Raw genomic sequence first — 21,103 nt, 5'->3', positions numbered from 1 at the left:
TTTCTAACCATGTATAACATGAGTATAAACTCAAACACGTGTTTATAAAACGAGTTATAAAAATTAGCATCATATCGCCTAGCTCACAGTAACGCAATATATCATAGAAAAACAGTATATTATCCTAACTGTTGAGGAATTTCTGTCCTCTCTTTGTGAAACTGTCTGATGAGGTTTCTCAGGCACCAAGTGAGGTCATCTTATCTTTGGCAAGCCGAAACATTCTGTGGGTAGCTTAACTACAATTTTGGGTGATAATTCTCTGTGGGCTATTTACTATTGGTAAGCCATTTTACATTACATAAGATGTGTCCCAATTCAGGGGCTGCATCCTTTGAGGACATAGTCCACGCGGCTGACGGAGGCGATACTCCTTCGTCGGCCAGGTAGACCGCGACGGGCGAACAGAAATGAGACGATCTGGTATATGGCCGATTTTCTTCTTCTTCCTGTTTCACTGGCGAGTTGCATTATCGCCCCCAACCGACTTGATTAAGTATTACATATATCCTTGACAGGAGAGCGTGGCTAAAATACACTGGTTAATCTTTATAATATAAATTGACAACGGTTTATTAATGTATGGTTTATTTTATTTCACTTTGATGATATAGTTCCATATCTAATATTTAAATACAAATTCAAGGTACTTGTACTTTTACATTAGTATTTTCCGTTAAATGCAAAGATATACTTCTATGCCACTACAGCTGAGGCAAATGTACTCAGATTACAACTTTTCATACCTTTCATGTCCACTGAAACCACGTTTCTCAGAATGTATCGATCTTAAAATTAGGGTTTTATAGAATATGTTGCATCGCTGTAGGATTAAGTACCAACAGAGCAGAAAGTAGTTAAAATCTGCTAAACTTCTAAACAGCAGCACTAGTAAATTGCAACATGCTCATGAATGTATAAATGATATTATTTAAAAAAAAATATATATATAATATTAAAACACTGACAGGGACCATTTTACTGCACAATGAGCCTTAGGACAAGATGAGAATTTATTAATCCCACACCGGGGAAATCCACTTGTTACAGCAGCAGCAAGAGTCAAAGGCATCAGGGAAGAGGTGGATAATAAAATATAGCAAAAAAAAAAATACAATAAAAATAGAAAAGAGCTATAAAGACTAAGAAGCGAAATACATAATTATTGGAGAAGAGGCTAAAATGTACAGTTGTCTGTATAAAAATATGACTATATGACTTATAAGTACAGTGTTGTATGGATGTGTATTAAAACAATATTAAGAATATGTATATACACACACATATCTACATGTATTCATATACTGTACCATATATAGATATATTGCACAGGATTAGAAAAATTGCACAGGTGAAAAAGACAAATTAATATCTGGCTATTGTTTATTGAACAGTTTTTCTTCTCCTTTCTTAAAAACAGTCCAGTATGAAGTGAGCAGTCTGCTCCTCACTGCCTGAAACAAAACACAACAGTCAGTTTTACTTCACATCACCAACAAAAGAAGCAAAACATCCATAGGCTGGTATACCAGTAATAAACATATTATTACATTACGTTTCTAATGTGCTGGAAATAATCATCTGTCTGATACAGCAGCTCCACGACTGTCACACAACTTAACAAAATAAATAATAATCATGTTTTAAGGCCGCTCGGTTTATTAAACATATGTACCTTTGATTCAGATTTTGATTGCAGATTTACTCCTACACCGGGCATTCTGTCCACATCACAGTTATGCAACACACAACATTAGCTGAGTTTTCACAGCTGCAGCGGATTCTGTGTGCCAGCTGCTGAGCCCTTGGCAAGCGCATCAAGATGCTCCATCACCCTCTTCTCATGGTGTTCCTACATGCCTCCCTGCCAGCTAGGAATGATTGCAAAACCTTTATGCTTTACATAGCTCTGCACTGTCTCTCACACAAAAGATAAGGTCTCACATCTGACATTCTCCTACAACAGCAAATACGAGATATCCATGTTCTCTACTTTTTGTTAAAGATTTCAGTCAAAGGGTGGTCATAGTTTTTCTGTTGCGGAAGCCAACTCAATGCCAAGAAAACACAGTTGAAACTGATAATTTAATAACTGCCTTTAATGTAATGTGGAAAATAATAAAAAAACTGGTAATGTAATAGCCTTCCTATAATGCAATAAAAATGTTGAGTACATACGTTTTTTGGGTAATGTAATAAGTATTATATTTATCCTCACTGAAGCCTTTTATGCATTGGGAAACTCACCATGCCAAGTCATCAAGACTTCAAATTACATCCCTCACTGGCTTCCCACCTGCCAACAGTGTGGCTTACATGCCTGGCCGAGCTGTTGGCCTTCCTGCCAGGAGCTGAACCCAGCTGTCAGTGAAACCAGCAGTTTTGGATTGTGTTTTGTGTTTAATTCAGTCTTAACTAAGTGGAGGTTTACGCATTACTACATTACAGCCGGTCGCACCACACAAACTACTTCTTATGTAGAGATCCCCTATTACTGAAAGCATCTGGTAAATCTGCCCTGATACTTATTCAAGTTTAGCTTTATAATGATGTTAACTGGGAATATTTTAGAATTATATTTCACAAAAACACCTCAACAAAAAAATCATACGCATACCACTAGAATTAATAACAAAACATGGTTGGTTAAGTTATATCTTCCCCTGAAACATTTTTTTAATGTTGTGTCTGATTGCTTTTGATTAGACAGTGCTACACATTTTTCTAAGCGACAGATTCAAGATCTTTCCTATTAAAGACACTTCTTTAAAACTGGCTCGTAGTTAGTAAGAACTCAGGAAGGACCTCACTCACAAACATATGGTTCGAATAGGGGGTTGGCGATGGTCAAAGGCATAGTTTTAGATTTACCAACATTTGTTGGTCTGTTTTTCCTCGCTGTGGCACACGTAGAGTTATATTTATCCCAAATGCATCAATAGAAAATTGTAAATGGACTTGGATATTTTATTTTGGCTTGATTTTTCAATATACTGGAGGTCTTGGCTCTGATAATTTGATCAAATATCCTATGTAAATACAGACCAAAAATATAATCAGTTATTAAATTGCACACAAAATATGTTATTAAACTATGAGCTCAACACAATACATTTCAGACAGGGTATAACAGTAACAGTTTCTACAGTTACCCAAATATTTGTTTGTACTCCAGGGTCATCTCATTGTGACTGGTGTGTTAGATTTTTACTGTTATCCTTTTCCATTAATTGGAAAACAAAAAGGCTTGATGGCTGTCGATCATGTTTGTTGGGCTGAAAATGTCAGTTCATACCAAAGACTGTATATAAAGGGGATATAGAGATTTTTTTTCTAAAGATAGCTTTTGACATTGTAATTATCAGACGTTCTCATCACACTGATATATGTTCAAGTATTCATTTGTCAAGTTTCATTTTAGATTTAGTTATATGAAAACGTCTGAGAGCGTGTGTATCTGCGTCCTCGATACCTCCACAAGCATGCAAACTTGGTCGTGTTAAGAGAAATTTGTTCATGGCAGAATAACTTTCAATTAGCTAGCTAACGAGCTTGAAAAGCTATTGTGACATTGTAGCGTTATTACATTCCTGGCTGGCTAGTATGTTAGCGGTTAGATTGCCAGCTGGTTCTCAGATTAGTCCTGTGAGAGTTCACTATGCCATGAAAGTTGTAGAACTTCTTATGCCAGAATTTTTATGCTAATACTGATTTTAATTATGAAGCTAATATATGGATATTTCTAATAACGTTTTATACAAATAGTAATTTTTTACAATACATTGTTAAGTACGGACTAATTTTTTTCTTTTCTTATCTTTTCACTGCTGCAATTTTCTCGTTGGAGAAAGAATATTTGCAATAAGCCGATATGCTGGCCCGGCCAACTTGGTCTAACTCTAGTTTAACTAGCTCTTTAGTGTAACTTTTTGATATTGTCAGCACTAAATATGAAATCCTATCTTCTTCCTTTGAATAGGAGTGGACAAATAAAACCAAAGCAATCTATGTTTGTGTAATTGGGTGATCGAACATTTAATCTTGCCAATGCTTTATTACAACAGTTGATTTATAAGTGTAAGCCGTTACATAAACAATGTTATCAGTGATGTTTATGTCACATGAAACTGTGATCAGACAGAGACAACATCTTCAAACTGGGTCACAGTTCAAATAAGTTCATACTCAGGTTTTCAGGACTCTCTCTATTGAATAACCATAGCTTGATATTGGCTGTTGACAGGCCTTAATGCTGTAATGCCTGCTTGCAGCACAACTGCTGCTTGCTGGATCCTGGCTCTCTGTCTTATATATTATGCCTGCTCTACTCATTTTCCAGCAGCTAGTCTAAGCCTACCACAGAACACTCTGATAGCCCAATAAAATGCAGTTACTGCTGCCTGCTCTGATCTTTATGGCCTCAAAACAAACTCTAAAATACACTCCCAGCTCCACAGCACCACTTAACCACTATGATGGTGGGCAATTTAAACAAACGCACACACGTGTATGTTTAAATTGTCTCACACACACACACACACACACACACACACACACACACACACACACACAGACACACACACACACAAACAAATAGACACACCCCATTGCAGACCTTGTCACATGCAGGCTGATAAGCATTAGTGCAATCACACACTCTAAAACGCACTTGAAGACACTTAATGTGTCAACACACAAACATATGATCACTCAAGACATGTGGTCTGGATTCAGTTGTTTTAATTTATTTACCTATGTGAAACTTCTGTCTAGCGTTGCCTTTGCAACCCCTGGTAGTCTTATCAGAGTGCATACTGCGGTCAACACTATCAGTATATAGCATCTATTCCCTGCAGGGTTGCTATCTCACTCTTCATACATTTATACACACACTGTGAAACTTTTCATGTATGTTCCTGCTTACATGTGCACTACCGTGCAACAATAACCAAAAAAAGGGGATAATTAAATAATGCCAATGTGATGGTGTGTTTAGTACAGTGCATGATTCATAAGTAATTGGCTGAATTAAACAAGACTTATGATGGGTGGTTAAATGTTTCACAAGTATTACTAACATCACCAACTATTGAAAATATCAGTTAATAACATGCAGGGCTGTTTCTGCTCACACATATTTTCTCTCTCTCTCTCTCCAGGGAAACCAGATCCTGAGCGGCCTCTCCCTGGACGAGTACAAGGCCACTCTGAAGATGATCGAGAGTGCTATTCTGGCCACTGACTTGGCCCTGTACATGAAGTAGGTACCAAATGTCAGACCCAGATGGAAATCTTAGTGGAGAGGGATGGAGAGGGGGAGGTTGGAAGAAGAGAAGTCAATTTAGGCAGAGCAGGGGAAGGTTGGGGAGGTTATCATATAGTATTTTCACTGGGGTGGTACAGCAAAGTAAAACAAACAAGACCCATCTAATCATACCAAGACATTAAAATTCATTCATATCTCTTTGATATATTTGTTAAAAGTGGTATAAAGCCTTTTTACTTACTTTTGCTAATTGAATAATGTTTAAATTAAATTATCAACGCCTCATTTAAAATGTACTTTATTTAAGGGAGTAACCATAAATCTGACTCTTATATTAGAAGAGGCTTAGAGCTAATATATATTTGTAGTCCCAGGGCAGGGTACTACTAGCTGGCTTCCTGGTCATTCGTAAATTGGCACTGAATTTCTTTCACTGTCCTGCCATCACGTAACTGTGTTGGCCAATGCCCAGGATGCTCACTCACGCCTACTATACCTACTAGGGTTTTACGGATGTTGCTTTTTCTCGGCCGATATCGACAAATTACTAATCTAAGTGGCCGATAACGGATAATGATTTGTTTGCAGCAAAAAACTATCTAAAGTCGTCAAAATTTAGAATAATACAAACTCTTAACATGACCTTAACACAAAAAGTGCAGGGAGCTATCAGCAGCATTATTATGAAGTTGAACAAACAAACAAACATGGGTGGGACATTGTTAAAGTCCAGAGAGTAGTGACTTTGACTGCATCAGAGCCAAAGTAGCCAATTTTATAGTGAAGTTATCTGACCGGCGAATCGGCTTTAAAAATCTGCCCCGATACTGATAACCATTAAAATGGTGAGTATCAGCAAAGATAATTGGTCGACCCCTAGTGTGCACACGCGGACACACGGTTCCGACAGCAGTTCACTTAAGGGCCATTAATAACAAGGGATGATCCTGAATGTTACATACAAAACCATTGAAGTTTTGGAGCCAAAATTACACAAATATAATCATACTGAGCAAGGAAAAGACAGTAGGGTCGTGTTACTCTTATTTTATCCTTCTCCTTGAAAATTCAAGAAATTATTTTAGATCACCTATCTGGGGCTGCAAGGCAGAGCTCCAATGCTGATCTTTTCTCAAAAACATTATCTTTTTTTATTTCCAGCTTTACATTATTCTTTGAAGAATGTCATTGTGTGTCATTGTATGTGTGTGTTGTCAGGAGGCGAGGGGAGTTCTTTGAGCTCACCAAGAATAGCCAGTTTGTTTGGGAGGACGAAAATCACAGAGACTTACTGAGGTGAGTATGAATCCTTCAAAACTGGAACACACCATGTGGATTTAAAAACACCACCATATGCATGGTAGAGAGGCTTTTGTTTTGAAGTAACAGTTCAAAATTTTGGGAGGTACGCTCATTCACTTTCCACCAATGAGATGAGAATATTAATATCACTCTCATATCTTTATTTTAAGTGGGGTTCTGGAGTCTGGATATGGTTTGGCAACCAAATGTGACGAAGAAATAGTTTGAGAATAAAAATCAATCGCTTGATTACGTCGCAAGTTAATTTGCATATTAGTAACATAACGTAATCATTGATATGTAAATATGTTGTTTGTTTTTTAATGTAAGTAAAATAATTAAGTCAAGCTAAACTTAACTTAGCGTTATTATTAGCTATTTCTCTTTAACAAGCTGCTATCATCAGGTCAATATGCATCTTAATCTGCCTCTAATTTCAAAATCTTTTTATTGAAGGTTGTAAAGACTTTGAAACTTGTCATGGCATCATAAATAGAGAGACTTCAGATGCTGGAATAAATTTACTCATGTCAACTTTTTGAAATTTAAAATAATCAAGTTTGAGGTCTTGCTTGCTTGTTTTTTTGTTTTTTTTTTAAATTAGAGGGGTCTTAGAAGTCACCAAAATGAGTTGACAACAATGTCTGCAACAGGGCTACGCTGTTTCTCCCTGGTGTGTCTGTGAAGATCAATATGTGTCAATGTGTCTCCCCCTTCAGGTCAATGCTGATGACTGCATGTGACATTTCAGCCATTACAAAGCCCTGGCCAGTACAAAAGAGGGTAAAGACAATCTGACTGTATATTTTGTGTGATTGTCTGTGAGTGTGTGCGTCCTTTTCTTTTTTCCAATTATCTCTGTGTTTTCTTCTGGTTACTGTAGCTAGTTTCTGACAGCTTCTCTTTGTCTCAGCCATACAAGCCATACAATTCTCTTGAAAACAAATAGATAATCAGTGGCATTGGAAGGCATGCTACGAAGTGTTCATTTGGTTTAGTCAAACTGCTCTGTCATTTTGACTGCACTGCTTATTTTTACATCGGGCCACAGTACATTCTGTTTACTGTCAATCACTTGCATGCAAAATAACAAGTAAAATTACAATGCACTATACCAACAGTCTTGATTCAGAAATTATATTAAAAAAATACACTGTTTCTAAATTACACACACACTCAGTTGTTTCATCATTCTCCTGACCCATCATGGAGCTATTTCCCTGTTGTTTCATCTCCCAGATGACTTTGTTAGTCTGCACCTTGTTAGGAGCCACAAGCCCTAGTGTGCAGAGATCAGCTTTATTCAGCTATATTCAGTTTGTAAATTCTGCCTTTTGTTTGACCCAAAAGTGTGTATCCACATTGTGAGAAAAGGACTGGTATATATGGTAGATAGTTGTCACATTATTTATTCAACAATGGTAGCATACAGCAGTTTAAATAAATATAGATAATTAAAGCCTACACCAATCACTCTTAGTGACAAAAAACAAATGAATTACATAACATAAAACTTTAATTCCCTTCAGCTTAGGAGACTGTTTTAGCATCTTTCAGTTCATTGTTTTGGTTGTATATGATTCAAAATTTTCACATTTTGGTTCAGTCTTACTGCTTAAAAGATCTTATGGAAAATGTACAAAAAGATAATTGTAATAATGCAGAATATTGCTTAAAGATTTTGTCTTTCAAGTCTTGACTTGCTCTTGATTTAGATGGTGCTCAATGATCAATAATCCAAACAGTGCTTGACCATGCTGATCACGAACATATGTGTGTGCAAGCACCCTCCAAAATCAACAGAAATACTCTCATTAATCCAGTAGGTCTATCTTGCTGTTGTTGGAAGTCATAAAACAGTGCCTGGCCATTAAGGGTTATTTTGACATGGCGCTAACTAAATGGACACAAAAATGTTGGTATTTTGCCTGACATTAGGGTAAGTAAATAAAGACAAAGTTATTTAGCCTCACCAGTTAACATTTGCCTCATGTCTTGTGTTGGGTTTTGTCAGCTACAATAAGCTCGCTCTCTTGCTGAGCCTTGATTACAGACTCAATCAATGGGCTGCTCATGGCTTCAACACACACGTACACACTGTGATACTGATTGGAGCCCGAGGCTGCAGTCAGACCTCATTTACCTCTCTGCAAACACACGGAGACCATTTAGTTAGTGTGGCTACCACTGCCAGACTTCTCCCTCCGTCTTACTCTGCTTCACCTTTGGTTTGTTATTAACGCTCGAAAAACGTACCTATAACTTTTTTCAATGACATTCCTCCTTTCTAGCTGTTTCTTCCATCAGTTCAAAGTCACCCTTGTCTTCAAAAGACTAACTATATTGTTAGTCTTTTCCAGTGATGTCAGAATATTAAGTTTGATACTGTTGATTCTTGAAGTATTATGTTGTCAACCTGGCATGATGTCCTTATTCCTTATAATTAAATCCTTAAGTCAGCCATGTAGGGTGTTTGTTTTGTTTGTTAAAATACCTGCACTGAAATTCCAACACAAAGATGTTTCCGTGGTTAAATACAACAACAAAGCAGGGCTGTGATTTGCATAGGTAGAATGTCAAAGACCCACCTGAGGTGGAGTCACAGGCAAATCAAACAGAAGGTTTGATAGAGATGATGACAGAGAAATCTGAAAGTTTGGTTTGAAAAGTGAAGCCTTTGACAGACCGTGTTTTTTGTAGTATTACATCACATCAATATTTGGCTTCAGCCCTTGGTCTCACATGAAGTTTAAACAATAGAATATCCTTTGCCAGTTTTTGCTTGTTCTAAAAAACAATTGGAACTAAAAGTGTAGATATTTATACATCATTTTTATAATACATATTTTATGTAAATCCTTGAAGTATTCACTGCTTGTCAGTTTTAAAATCTATAGGTCCGCTTTAGGTTAAAGTTTCTCTTCTCTGTGAAGCAGATTGCAGAGCTGGTGGCCACTGAGTTCTTTGAACAAGGGGACAAGGAGAGGCGAGAGCTTAACATTGAACCTATAGTAAGTACTGTCACTTCAGGGGTTATTGTATTTTGTGTGATATGGGACAAAATCTCTCCTAAGAAGTACAACAAATGCTGTAGTGTGCCTCAGGGGTCTTCAAGTCTTTATGGTCTTCCTGCTAGTGTGTCATCTCACTACTACTCAACTCAACTATTTTGACAATATTCAGCATAAGAACAGTACGCTGATGTGTTCCATTGCAACATATGAATTGTGTGATAGCTAAACAATTGTGAATAACAGAGTAGGAGTAAGAGTTTTTCTTACTTTAGCATGTACTATTATGGGTTAATTACTGTTTCCTCAACAAAAGCTGAGACACTGACAGCTGAAATTTTGTCAATGGTTGTTCTTTACAGCCAGGATGCAAACAGTATAATGTATTCATTACTTTAATGTGTCCTTGAGTAGTCTCCTCAGAAAGCAATAAATTGTGAATAGATATATGTGCTGCCAGACTGTATAGCAAGACCAGGGGGAGATGTGAATACATTTGCACAATGATTCATAAATCCTTTGGTTATGTTTTAATCATCATTTACTATTGTGTCTTGGGTTTATATTTGAAACAATTAGTCAATTACTCAATAAGATGACTGAAAGAAAATTAATTGTTGACTTTTCTGATATTCGATTAATCATTTCAGTCATTTCTCCAAGATGTCCTGCTCATTTTTAGAAAATTTGTAAGGTTGCTTTTAGTAGCTATGGACCTGCTCTTTGATACAGACTACGAAAGAAACTTTACATACTGACAAAATGACCTAATATTCAACGAATGTGACTATAGACAATTTTGCACCCTTCTGCTGTAGCCAACACGTTATTCTTTCCATCCCTTCACTTTAGGACCTGATGAATCGCGAAAAAAGAGATAAGATTCCCAGCATGCAGGTGTCCTTCATTGATGCCATTTGCACTCAATTATATGAGGTAATTCATCCAATGTTCTGTCTCTGGAAACCATTGTACATAATGAATAGTTGGAAAAGGCATTTTGCCAAAAGCAATGGTGGACATTCCTCCTTTTATTTTCCACTTGTTGGAAAGACACTGGCAGTTGGCCTTACATTGTAAATAAATGTGAAACAAGAAGTTTAAGGAATTAGTGTTGTATATAAAAACAATGCACATCAATCTTTCCTTTTTTAATTAATTGTCTTTGTTACTGTCACAGACTTTGGCTGGCATGTCGGAGTATTGCTCCCCATTGTTGGAAGGATGTCAGAAAAACCGGCAGCATTGGAAACGTTTGGCCGAGGAGTGTGAGAAGGGACTGGTCAACGGCTTTATGTGAAGCCAGTTGGGATTTTGAATGAACACACATTTCCAGGGTTGTCCTTGTTCAACCTGGTCTCACAAAGTTTCATGAAATTAGCATGATTTACAGTGCGGACAGTACATGAGTGAAAGAACAAATACTGCTTTGTGAATGGAAAGTGAATTTAAAACCCTCCCAGGAAAAGATTATGTGGTGAAAAAAAAACAACTTTACCAATCTTAGGGTTAAGGTCCCAATTTATGCCAAAGGTTTTTGTAACACTTGAAGGATAATATTGCTTTCAAGTTTTCTGTCTAGACAAAGTACAACTGAGAATGTTGGGACTAAGGAGCTTAACTGGGGTATGGGGCCTTACTGGGGAAGGCAGCATTTAGTTGTTTCCGTAAGTGGTGGACTAAGTGACAGACTATTAAACTTAACCGAGTATATTTAAGAAATGGCCAAATTTACAGAAATAAGGCCTAACTTGTAATATCCCTTACTATAATATCTAAAACAAATCCTTACGTTAGCTCAATATAGCTGCTAACACAGTCAAATGACAAACAGGTGAGAATGACACGCAGTCTACTGTTTCAGAGGGAATGCTCATTTCATCAAGCTTTGTGAGACCTCTCTTCCTGTTGTCACTATTCATTTATAGCCGTCACTCACCAGAGGCAATAACAATAACAGAGTCAGCACTAAGCTATATTTATTACAATAGCCATTTTTATTTTTGCACAGAGTGGCTTTCATCTTGAAGTCCGACTTACACTATCTCTCACAGGTAGTGAATTTTAGGGGACCACTGAATGGTAAGACATAGCTCCTTAGGGATAAGCACCATTCCAGTGGCCTACAGATATAGTACTTACTATATACTTTATATAGTGTCACAATATTCTGATATGCTTGTTAAATATGTCTTTAATCACAGCAGTCACACTACAAGAGTCTTTTGTATCATTTTTTCACTCATTGTCTTAACTATTGCATATTTATTTTTGTTTTTTATATTTATTAGACTTTCTACATTGTAAGGTCATCCTTTTGTCAAGAGAACACGATTCTTTATATTGGACATGTGGTTTTCATACTTAAAAATTTCTTGAAGGATCTTTCTTAGGAACAACTCTTTCGGATGACATTTGGAAATGTACTGTATTGTTTTATTTGAGTTTGTGTTTTAATGTAAAATAGCAAGACTAGGCCTGCAATTTCTCATGGAAATCGGTCTAGATTCTTCCACTGCCTTGTGATGAAATAGGACCAATGCTCAATTTTTAAGAATATATTTCCTCTGTTCACACCATCCACATCCGATTTTTTTATAACTGATGGAGCAATTGAAATTTGCATTGAGCACAATTTGACCAGACGGTGTTGTGAATTATTACTTCGATGACATGCATTTCAGCAGGTAGGGAAATATTAACTGATCGTTTCTGAAAACCAACAAACAAGACTACAAGGTATGTAGTTCTAATACAATGTGCCACCACTCATAATTCCTGATTCCAGACACATGACTTGCTGGCAGGCAAATATACATTGTGACTTAAATTTACAGAGGGTTTCAGCCACATTCTGTCAGGTTTCTATTACTGCAGAGCGGGACTGTTGAACGGAATTTGTTCTCTGAACATAAAATATTTCTGAATGTATCCAAGCTATATGCTGACACTGGGTTAAATATCCCTCTCAGCCATGCGTTGCAGAAACCACTGCTGTCTAATGATTAAAACTTATTATATTGCAGTTCTGCTGACACACGGCCAAACGTTTCAGTCCATAGTGCAGTGGTTCCCAACCTATTTGTGGCGGTCACAACTGGCAGCTCATGAAAGAAAGAGAATAAATTAAATTTCTTTTATATAAAGTTGAGGTTTTGCACAGATATCTTTTTGCCCTTGTCTTGTGAAATCCTTCAAATTGAACCATCAATTGAAACACCCCTTTGTAGAACAGCTGTCTTGAATGTCCACACTAGGACAGGGTTTTTTGTTACGGATACAAAAACAGTACATTGTTCAATTACCTAGTGATACCTTGCTTTAAGTAAGAAACATTTTCAAGTTAATAAGTGAATATCCATTCACAGAATATTTGGACAAATTTATAATTCTGACCGGCCACTCAATGTCAAATGTGAGAAGTCGTCACAAGCTGTGACGATTGAGTTTTCCATCTAGGCAGTCAATTTGACACCAAAAACATTTTCATGTTCGATACAGTCCACACTCTAACCTGTGATCAAGTAGACATCATTTAATTTTAGGGCTCACAGATGACAGAGGTTGGGAACCACGGCCATACAGAATAGTGTATGAACAGCAGTTCAACGCAGTGATTCTGCTCAGTGATAAGCAGCAAAGGGCTTATACTGGACACATACCTGTGGATAACGGTGAGAGCAGCTGTGTAAGGCAGTGTGCCCACTAACACACAGGATTTCACCTGCGTAGAAATTGGTTTTTTTGGGGGGGGTTATCACCAGTTTTTAATTATTGCATAATATAAAAGGTTTATGATAATCGAGAATATGTTTGTGGTTTACTCTCACCTCCACATTCAGTTGCCATCATTCATATCACTTTATAAGCTCATAAATAAACTTTACTGCTCTGTATGCACAACAGGTGCCACCCATGTGCATTTTATCAGCAGCAACATCCAGGCCAGACAGCCTGGTCTTAACTAAAGCACTTTTGTAGACGCACATGCTTTGTTTGTATCTGTGGTTTTGTACTTAAAAGTCTCCAGGAGTGCGGTTAACGTGCCTGTTGTCTAAACTCTGAGCTTTTTCTAAAAGACTTCCTCACCGCTTCAGTCTCTGGGTTTGTTTCAGAGAGGTTTGCTTCTTTTTTTTTGTTTTGTTGCATGTACAAGAGAGGGCATTCTCCCCAGAGAGGAAGGGTTTTTAAAAAAAAGAGAGAGAGGAGACTTGAGTGTCTACTGTAGGTGAGAAAATATAATATGCTGTTATGGTATAGTTATGAAGGAGTTGTTCCACATCTGCAACTGTCGACACCACTAAACACTGTGAGCAAAGTAAATGGTATGTCCCATTAAAGAATAATGCTTATTGTCGGTGTCCTGTATATTCTTCTATAATTTAGCAAGCTGTGCACACTACATAAATATATACATAATCACATTGAGACTATAGAGACTCACATTTCAGGTTGTTGCACTGCCACCTGTGGGTGAAAAACTAGTACCACAAAAGAACCTGGGTGATAGAGCCAAATTATATTTATTTGATATTTTTAACAGTTTTTAAAAGTGAAACATATAAAGCACTAGCTTCTAAAAGAGAGCTTGGAAACTTGAAAGGAAAGGGGAAACAACATTAAAGACAACAGACAAACCACTGCTTATGGAGAAATATTTACATGAGTGTGGACAGAGAAGCTCGTCTTACACATCCTTCTCAAAAACACAAACGAGACGAAGTTCTGAGTGGCAAAGCAGGAGAAAACAGTGTGCAGAATATTGGAAAGAGTCGCAGACAATGAGGTAGGACAGGGCAGTGTAAAAAATCTATTGTTTTCTATAAAGGGCAGTGGTTGGTGCTTTCCACAGCTCATGGCAACATTTAGACGGAGTCCGTCCTCTTGTAGGCCACCATGCTGTTCACCTTGTGGATGGAGGTGGTGAAGGAACGTAAGCGCACTTCCTCTGATTGGTTGATGATGTTAGGCCCTGACTCCTCCCACTTGTCTGGAACCAACAGGTCTTTGTCTGTGTAGACCAGGAGGTCAAACGCACCTGTAAGAGGGAAAACGGGGCCAAATTTACAAGTCGGTAATCCAAGGCAGTGAAAGTGAAAGTAAGGCACAGTGAGGTGTGTTGGTATAAAACAGGCTGGTCACTCACATGGCGTCTCCAGTAGCGGCAGGAAAGTAATGGTGGCTGTTATCTGTCTGATGACAGAGCGGATCTCATCCTGAATGGTCTTAATGGACTTCTCTCTGGGAGCACTGGGAAACACATTAAACATTAAACATAACACATAACTTCATTATGTGAAGAACTGTGTGATGTGAGCTGTATGAACAGACGAGGCAATGCTCTGTGATCAGCAGAGTGCAGCCTTTACATGTGTAACCATAGTTTGATAGTATGATCGTCTTGAAGGGTTGTGATGAGACAAGACGATATTTCAGCACTATTTTTAAGAAAACTTCAATGATGAAATATGTGACTGGAATAATTGACCTTTTATTTGACTGAAAGTCACAAAATGCAAAACAATGCAGGTGCATTTTGAAATGTTTTAACTAATTGACTTGTAATGAAAGTTATTGTCACTTCAGTTCTACTTTCTGAGTATGAATCATCATATGCAGTAAAAAACAGATAAATATGCAAGCACAGGAAAAGGTTTTGCCACAAAATCAACTGGCCTTATAACTGCATGAACTATGCATGAGCTTCTAACTTCTAATTGAAGTGGATTCTTTGTAGAAGTTTCTGGACCACCGTGCGAGCAAAATGTGCGCATGACATAATGTTGTACTTTGGTTCGGTGTGGCGTCGCCGCCAAAGATTTCCACTGCGGTGACTGGCCTCATATCAGCTGCAATGAAAACGTCAATGTCTCCCGTTATTGCTGTGGCTCTAGTGCTTGACTTTGGAAGTTGAGGTGCAAAGGTATTTGTCAGCATTGTCTGGCCTTTCAACGTTTTTCTTCGCAGGCGCGGTTGATTTGAGTAGAGCTGTGGTGTTTCTGTAAGTGTCTTTGCATAGTGCTCGTGTTAGCTGCAGTGAATGGCAACATTTCCTTACAGTGCTTACATATGGTCTGTGTCTTGTCTGTCACTCTGCTGCCGTTTATTATTTCCATCGGGAACCCAAAATGCTGCCACATAAACGGTTTAAACGTCCCTGCCACGGTGCATCTTAATCTACACTATCAGATACCGACATCATTCTGGTTGCAGCTGGACACTAATGCGCGAGACAGCTTTCAGCTTGACAAGAAATATCGTTGGGTTTAATTCACACCCCAATCGTCTTGTAAAGGACAAGACGAGGGGGGGGCAGCAGAATAAACTAACACGCCTAGTTGCAAACACTTGTCCAAGGTTTTTATTAAAAATAAAATTAACTAATTTCATTCTTTCATTTTTTGTAGGGCTTTTTTGTGTGATTCCCTAAACCCCAAGAGGATTTTTTGTTCACTCACCAGAGATATTAAGTTTACTGTCATAGAGGAGCAAAGAAAATCTGAAAATATTCACATTTAAGTAGCTGAAATCATAGAACTTTGATTATTTTTCTTTCTTATTTCTTTCTTTTTCCTCTCAAGGGGGAAACAATGGTTGGATCGTCACCTCCCCCCCTCATGTCCGCAACCTAGGCATCATCCCTGGCACCACCCTCTCATTCCTCCCCCATGTAAATCAGATTACAAAAACAGCCTTCTACCACGTCAGGAACATTGCTTGTCTCCGTCCCTCTCTATCATCCTCAGCCGATAAAACTCTGATCCACGCATTCATTTCATCCCGACTTGATTACTGCAACTCCATCCTATATGGCTCATCAAACAATATCCTCAATAAACTTCAATATGTTCAGAACTCTGCTGCCCGTATGCTCACCTCCACCCACCGCTCTGACCACATCATCCCGGTCCGCCACGACCTCCACTGGCTCGCCATCAAATACCGGATTGATTTTAAAATACTACTTATCCCCTTCAAAGCCTGGCTCCTCCTTACTTCAGGTCCGCTAATGGCAACATCTTCCAACCCATCAGGACTAAGCGCCGTACCTGGGGCAACAGAGCCTTTGCTGCAGCCGCCCCCTCCCTCTGGAGTGCCCTTCCCAGCCATATCCGCAATGCCAATACTCTTCCGTCCTTCACGACAGCCCTAAAAACTCACCTTTTCAATCTTGTTTTTGACCTTTAGACTTAAACCTTTATTTTGGTTTTGTTTGTTTGTTTGATTGGTCGTTATCAAAACGAGTCAATTTTTAAAATAGTTGGCAATTAATTTGGTGGTCGATTACTAGATTAAATGTTCTAATTTTTTGTAAACAAATCCCAGGAAAAGCCAAAAATTAAACAATGCATTTATCCGCCCTTCATTACTTTGACCTTGGATATAAAAATAATTAAAATTTGTCTTTTTTCATGTTAGTCATGTTTATTCCTGAATCAGCTGCTCTCTGCGGTTTTTAACAGGTGTTACTCAAACAGGGGGAAAGTATGGGGGTACTATTTTCAATTGCAGATTAATCTAGATTTGGTGACTCAGCGAGTATTTGTGCAGCAGGACGGTGTGTGAGTCCAAATCCTACAGTGTGTTTACTGTGATTAAGGAACATGTCACCCAGTGCAACAGTGTGGTTCAATGATTTGTATTAAACCTTTTGGGTAACAATGGAGCCCGATGGAGAGTGCACATGCACGGGACAAGAATAATATTGACTACGACCAGACTTGAACTAATACATGGCCTGCCACCTGCTGATATCTGATTGGACTGCCACTCAAACACACACGGTTTGAAATTTTGTCTTTAAATGTTACAAATTCATTATGATTATTCATCACCTAAACTCCAGAGTACACTCAAAAACTGACACATACATTAACAGAATGCTGTTTGATAAACAACAGCTTCTCGAGCAGTTGGCGGACATATGAAGGAACTGACCTGCTCTCCTTGGCCGACTTGTCACACTCAATGTCAAACTGCCATCTCTCCAGCACCTCGCTGGTTTCCAGACACGTAATCACCAACACCAGCTTCTGCACCGTGCACTCAAACAGCCACTCTGCGACAGAGAACAGCAACATTCAGGACTAAATAAAATCTGTCAAATATGTACATTTGATAGCTAACTTGGATTGTATCAAGAGGCTGAGGACTACCATTCAACTTCATCTCTCTTTAATCAACCCCCCCAAGAATACACTGAAAAAAGTTGTTAAAAGAACAGAATCTTGAAACTATTTGTCTATTAATTGATTAGCTGAACATCAGAAAGTAAATTTTAGCAATAAATTGTGCCAACATGCTTGAATTGCAAGCCATGGTGAGCCATTTGTCAGTAACGGATAAAATAAAACAAAACAAAAAAATAAATAAATAAATATATATAATAGCTTTTCCACATGAATGTGCGAGACCCCCAACACAATAACTAAAAATGACTAAACTCAGTCTCTCTGTTGTTTCTGTTTAAGTGACAGTAACAACACAATGACACCAAACAAGGAATTTTCTGACATTTTCATATTTTCACTCTTGCCCTTTACAGTAAAAAAAGTATATAAAGTAATAATAATCGTGGTGCTTTTGAAGAAGAAACAAACAAGACCCCTGAGACTACCTTTGAGCTGCGACACCACATTGGTAAGGTAGTTTTTCAGTTTGGGATCAGTGGTGAGCTGCAGGCTCATGTCGTAGTGGGTGATCCTGGTGAAAGTCTCCGGGGGATAGATGCCTCGCTGGTACAGGATGCTGTTAATGCCGAATGCTGTGGTGGAAAGAGTCAATGAAAGTGGCTCAGACGTGAAGTGAGCGGCTGAAACTAACAATCAAGATTCAAAGACCAAATTTGATTGTTTTGGGGAGCTAAGAGATCAATTATAAATGTGTAAAATATGGTAGCTCTAACCATTAAAATAAACCTTACAATGCATTAGAATTAATGAAAATATCCTGAATGACATTTTACACATCATTACAAATTGAATTTCACAGGTCAAACTAGACGAGTGTAGATGAACTACAAAATCTACATACATGTAAAATTAACATATGTGGCACTGGTTTTATTAGCAATGGGTACAGCTTGGAGACAGTTATTACTAGTTATTAAAAGTTGTCTTTGCTCACTTTACCGGTCAATTAACTGTTTTACCTTTCAAATCAGAAAAATAATAATTTCTCAGTTTATATTTCCCATTATTGATAATGCCGAAATTGTATATCAGAACACCTCCGACACCCACATTAAGCCCCTTAATGTTCTGTATTACTCTTTATGTAGATTTATTTTAAGCTGTCCCTACAGAACTCACCATTGTTTACTGTATGAATCACTTAATTGGCTGCAGCCTAGAACAAGAAGGCAATTTCACTGGATTCAGTTTATTTTCAAATGTGTTCACTTTAATTGTCCTTCATATTTACAGCTTTTGGCTCCATACACTTCTTTATATCTTTTCAGACACACACAACATTCCTTCTTTTTTGTTCCCCAAATTTCCAAGGAAATTGATCGCAGCTCATTTAAATATAAAGCTCCATCCCACTGGAATAATCTCCCCCTCTCTCTGAGATGAATTACCTCTTTTCACTGCTTCAAGGCATCTTTATTTTCTCATTTAAGAACATCATGTTCATGCTTTTAATTTGATCATTATCACCATGATCATTCCATTTATTTATGATGACGATGATGATTATTATGATGCTTTTACTGTTATCATTATTATGAACATTTGCGGATTGGGAGCGGGTTGGAGAGGGTGAGCGAGCTGTTCGTATATGAAACGTTCATGTGTTATGTCATTCTTGTTTCTCCCGTATGTTTTGTTGTATAAATTCTGTAGCTGTGTTGTAGGACCCCCTTTAAAATTAGATGCTGCATCTAAAGGGGCTATCCATAAATAATGAATAATGAGTGTATAACACACCGAGCAGAATACAATCAGTCAGGTGGACCTTGTCCTGTTTGTTCAACTCTAGTGAAGTCAATGGTGGGCGGTGCGCATGACGGTGAACTGTTAGGCTCGACTGTTAACCGTTAACTACGATAAAGCTAACTTTGTTTGATTGTGTAATCAAATGAAGAAAGGCTTTTTTTATTTTCTCTGTCGTCTTTGATGGAGCTCAGCTCCGGCTGCGGTGCGGCAGAAGTTCCGCCACGAAGGCCCTGTAGCATTAGCACTGCACGCCTGCGTGGCCACAGCGTTCAAAAGCGGTTTGCTTAGAGAGTAAAAATACACACTTAAACCGAAAATACTCACAGAAGAACTCGGCCACAAGCTCCGCGCTTCCTTTCAGAGTGATGCCTTTCAGCGTGCTCGTCATTTTCACTGCACCTTTGGTTGAATTCTCGACAATGAACCTTCGTTGTCTGGGTGTGTTTTATTTTTCTTTCTGTCGAGGCCTCAACTACCCGCCGCCCAGTTTGAAATTGATCAGCTGGTGCGCATGCGCAAAAGGTTTCGGCGCATGGTTGATGACGTTTATAGTTGCGCTTACAGTAGTTTGACACTAGAGGGAGGCATCGCATTCATTTAGCTGACGCCTTTCCCCCCAACTTACGTTGCACACAACAAAAAAGCGCAAAAATTAAGCGAGTTCATAAAAAAATTATCAAATAGGCCAAAAAACGTCTGGACACACTGTTGCCGCAGCTTTTGACTCACTGCGCTATTAAGGTTATCTTTCCGTCAGTGGTTTTGGAAAATGAGACAGGAGAAGTGTTTTTGATTTATTTTACAATGTAATCGCATGATTCAGACTGTATGGAGGACCTCAAGGGACATGGAAATGGAAATTGAGCATTTCTTTATTTAATATCTAATTATGAATTAAAGACAGCATTCATAAATTGGTTTTCAAATCCATGAATTGGTCCATTATTAAATAGAGGATTCTAAAAAGATTTTCCAAATGAAACTTTAAAACAGTATTTAAATACATAATTTAAAAATACATTAATGAAGTCCTAAATAAATAAGAGCATTTAAAAATCAATTTGAAAATGCAGTTTTAAAAACAGAAATAAATAATTGAATTCACAAACCGAATTCAGAATACAGCTTTTGATTAGGCATTTAAAAGGGCAATTCTTTCTCTCATTTTCGAATCCATTTCCTTGCTGCTTTTCTTCATCCAATTCGGAATTCGATTTGGAAAGTCATTGCGCCTCTCCATTTAGCATTCCATGACACTTGGGGGCCTTGTGTTGGTTGGGTAAAACAATGCAAATTAGCATGGGAACAAGCTCTCTGATTTGAAAACCATTTTATGAATTCCTGTTTTTAACGTATAATTAGATATTAAATAAAGAAATCTATTATTATTTCAATTTCCATGTCCCTTGAGGTCCTCCATGGTTGTATGCATCACTTTAAGTGTTCTCTGGGAACACTTCTGTTTTTTGTTGCAGTCTGTGTTGTGTTGTGGTCTTTACACTGCGTTTACTAAATGCTGCGCATGTGTTTTCAAATTGATGAAGATGTTTTCATAGTTTGCTTGTGTTTTGTCTATTTGCATGTGT

At 37.9% G+C, this 21,103-nt stretch overlaps 2 protein-coding genes across 4 annotated transcripts in view; one reads left to right on the top strand and one right to left on the bottom strand.

Annotated features, from left to right (window-relative positions):
• Positions 1–13,932, top strand: part of pde5ab (phosphodiesterase 5A, cGMP-specific, b) — a 100,561-nt gene extending 86,629 nt beyond the window's left edge. For all 3 annotated transcript variants that reach the window (XM_035625671.2, XM_035625670.2, XM_035625669.2), the window contains exons 17-22: positions 5,160–5,260; positions 6,485–6,562; positions 7,288–7,351; positions 9,505–9,579; positions 10,432–10,515; positions 10,760–13,932. In XM_035625671.2, the coding sequence (XP_035481564.1) occupies positions 5,160–5,260; positions 6,485–6,562; positions 7,288–7,351; positions 9,505–9,579; positions 10,432–10,515; positions 10,760–10,879 (522 nt within the window). In that variant the 3' untranslated portion in view covers positions 10,880–13,932. The remainder of the gene's footprint in view (positions 1–5,159; positions 5,261–6,484; positions 6,563–7,287; positions 7,352–9,504; positions 9,580–10,431; positions 10,516–10,759) is intronic.
• Positions 13,933–14,083: 151 nt separating this feature from the next.
• Positions 14,084–20,019, bottom strand: mad2l1 (MAD2 mitotic arrest deficient-like 1 (yeast)). The gene is made up of 5 exons (XM_035625674.2): positions 19,842–20,019; positions 18,197–18,343; positions 17,518–17,638; positions 14,726–14,829; positions 14,084–14,617 (listed from the first exon to the last, which is right to left on the bottom strand). Exons 1-5 carry the CDS (start codon positions 19,903–19,905, stop codon positions 14,445–14,447), a joined length of 609 nt encoding a protein of 202 aa, XP_035481567.1. The 5' UTR covers positions 19,906–20,019; the 3' UTR covers positions 14,084–14,444.
• Positions 20,020–21,103: the final 1,084 nt, after the last annotated feature.

This window comes from Scophthalmus maximus, chromosome 2 (assembly GCF_022379125.1).
Source record: "Scophthalmus maximus strain ysfricsl-2021 chromosome 2, ASM2237912v1, whole genome shotgun sequence".
NCBI classification, from domain to species: domain Eukaryota; kingdom Metazoa; phylum Chordata; class Actinopteri; order Pleuronectiformes; family Scophthalmidae; genus Scophthalmus; species Scophthalmus maximus.
Note: the sequence above shows the minus strand (reverse complement) of the source record. Positions and strands in the feature narration are given on the sequence as shown.

What these genes read in the sequence shown, in the direction of transcription:
- mad2l1 (XM_035625674.2), bottom strand. Translation starts at nt 19,905, where the DNA reads ATGACGAGCACGCTGAAAGGCATCACTCTGAAAGGAAGCGCGGAGCTT. An exon ending in AAGTCGGCCAAGGAGAGCAG is followed by an intron (nt 14,830 to 17,517) that starts GTCAGTTCCTTC and finishes TGTGTTTCCCAG; the next exon opens with TGCTCCCAGAGAGAAGTCCA. An exon ending in GCCGCTACTGGAGACGCCAT is followed by an intron (nt 14,618 to 14,725) that starts GTGAGTGACCAG and finishes TCCCTCTTACAG; the next exon opens with GTGCGTTTGACCTCCTGGTC.